Consider the following 1,174-nt stretch of genomic DNA (forward strand, 5'->3'; position numbering starts at 1 on the left):
TCTATGCATACAGAATTCGACCACAGGAGGGACCGCCTACCAATTACCGCGCTCTGCTCAACACGTCACCTCCTCGGGATACACGCGATGCAAGGACGCCGGTAAAGTTGTGATTACGGAGACTCCTTCAAACAACTCAATATACAAAAGATTTGCGAACATCCTTTCTGGAGTAACTACCACGGGCGGTAACACGAAGCAATGCCGGTTCGAAATGGTGGCTAATAAATTAGCGAAGCGAGTCAACCAACCTACACGGACTACGGACAGAACTGAATAAAGAACGTACTCCGAGTAGCCGTGGGTCAAGCGCAAATGACCCATGGAAAAATTTGAAGAGGCCAGATGACGAACTTGCCATTCTCACGATGTCAACTGACAAGGCATTTCGCAAGCCTTTGAGCCTCGAATCCATCGTGCTGAAGGAATGGAAAAGAAATGGTCAATTGGACGACTCAGAGTAACTATGACTGAAACACTCACTGAGGAGACTGAGTAAGAACTACGCAGCCTCATGTTCGTGTATCAAATTATCATCAATGTGATGGAGACTAACCAGAGTTAAGGAGAATCATGGTCCCGACGACTACAACGGCGGACGCACACGCGCCACACGCCACCGCACGTGGTGGGTAGAATGAGACTTCGATCGAGTTAAACAAGCCAAGGTCAGTGTACAGATTCCTGTGCTCGTGCCAGTTCCACCTAGTTCGCACAACAGTAGTAGTCCGAGAAATAATGGCCCCATTTTGCTGAGGAACCGATTCTGATCACAGATAAAGGTTGAATGATTGAAAAGAAAACAGAAAGAGCTGTACTTCAGGCACATCGGTATCGGGCGAATGAAAGTGTCTAAGAAACTGCAGTGTTGCCTCGGTTACTCTTTCAGGGGGTGAAAATTTCTGTGGCTAATGCATTTTCCTGCGTGTTGTTTGTCTAGATGACTTGCTTTGCTGAGGGGTTTTACAGAATTAAGAAGTATTTCGAATTGGAAATTAATGTTTATTGAAACTCACGGGAAAATATGGTTCACGGATTCCGGGACTGAATCACAGGATCGAGGCTTTCGCCCGGGTTTTCCGGGTTAGCTTCGTTCGTTCTGCGGCTGTCGTTCACCTGAAACGCACAAATGAAAAAGGGCGGCTCACTTCCCTTTACGTTCTCAGCACTGGGA

General features: G+C 47.2%; 1 protein-coding gene across 1 annotated transcript in view; it reads right to left on the reverse strand.

Annotated features, from left to right (window-relative positions):
* The window catches only part of T265_12848 (hypothetical protein), a gene marked incomplete at both ends in the record, with an annotated part of 30,927 nt that extends 30,318 nt beyond the window's left edge, over nucleotides 1–609 (reverse strand). Inside the window, 2 exons of the mRNA XM_009165883.1 lie at nucleotides 290–419; nucleotides 557–609. Coding sequence (XP_009164147.1) covers nucleotides 290–415 — 126 coding nt within the window. The remainder of the gene's footprint in view (nucleotides 1–289; nucleotides 420–556) is intronic.
* Between the last annotated feature and the right edge of the window lie 565 nt (nucleotides 610–1,174).

This window comes from Opisthorchis viverrini (genome assembly GCF_000715545.1).
Source record: "Opisthorchis viverrini unplaced genomic scaffold opera_v5_19, whole genome shotgun sequence".
Taxonomy (NCBI): Eukaryota; Metazoa; Platyhelminthes; class Trematoda; order Opisthorchiida; family Opisthorchiidae; genus Opisthorchis; species Opisthorchis viverrini.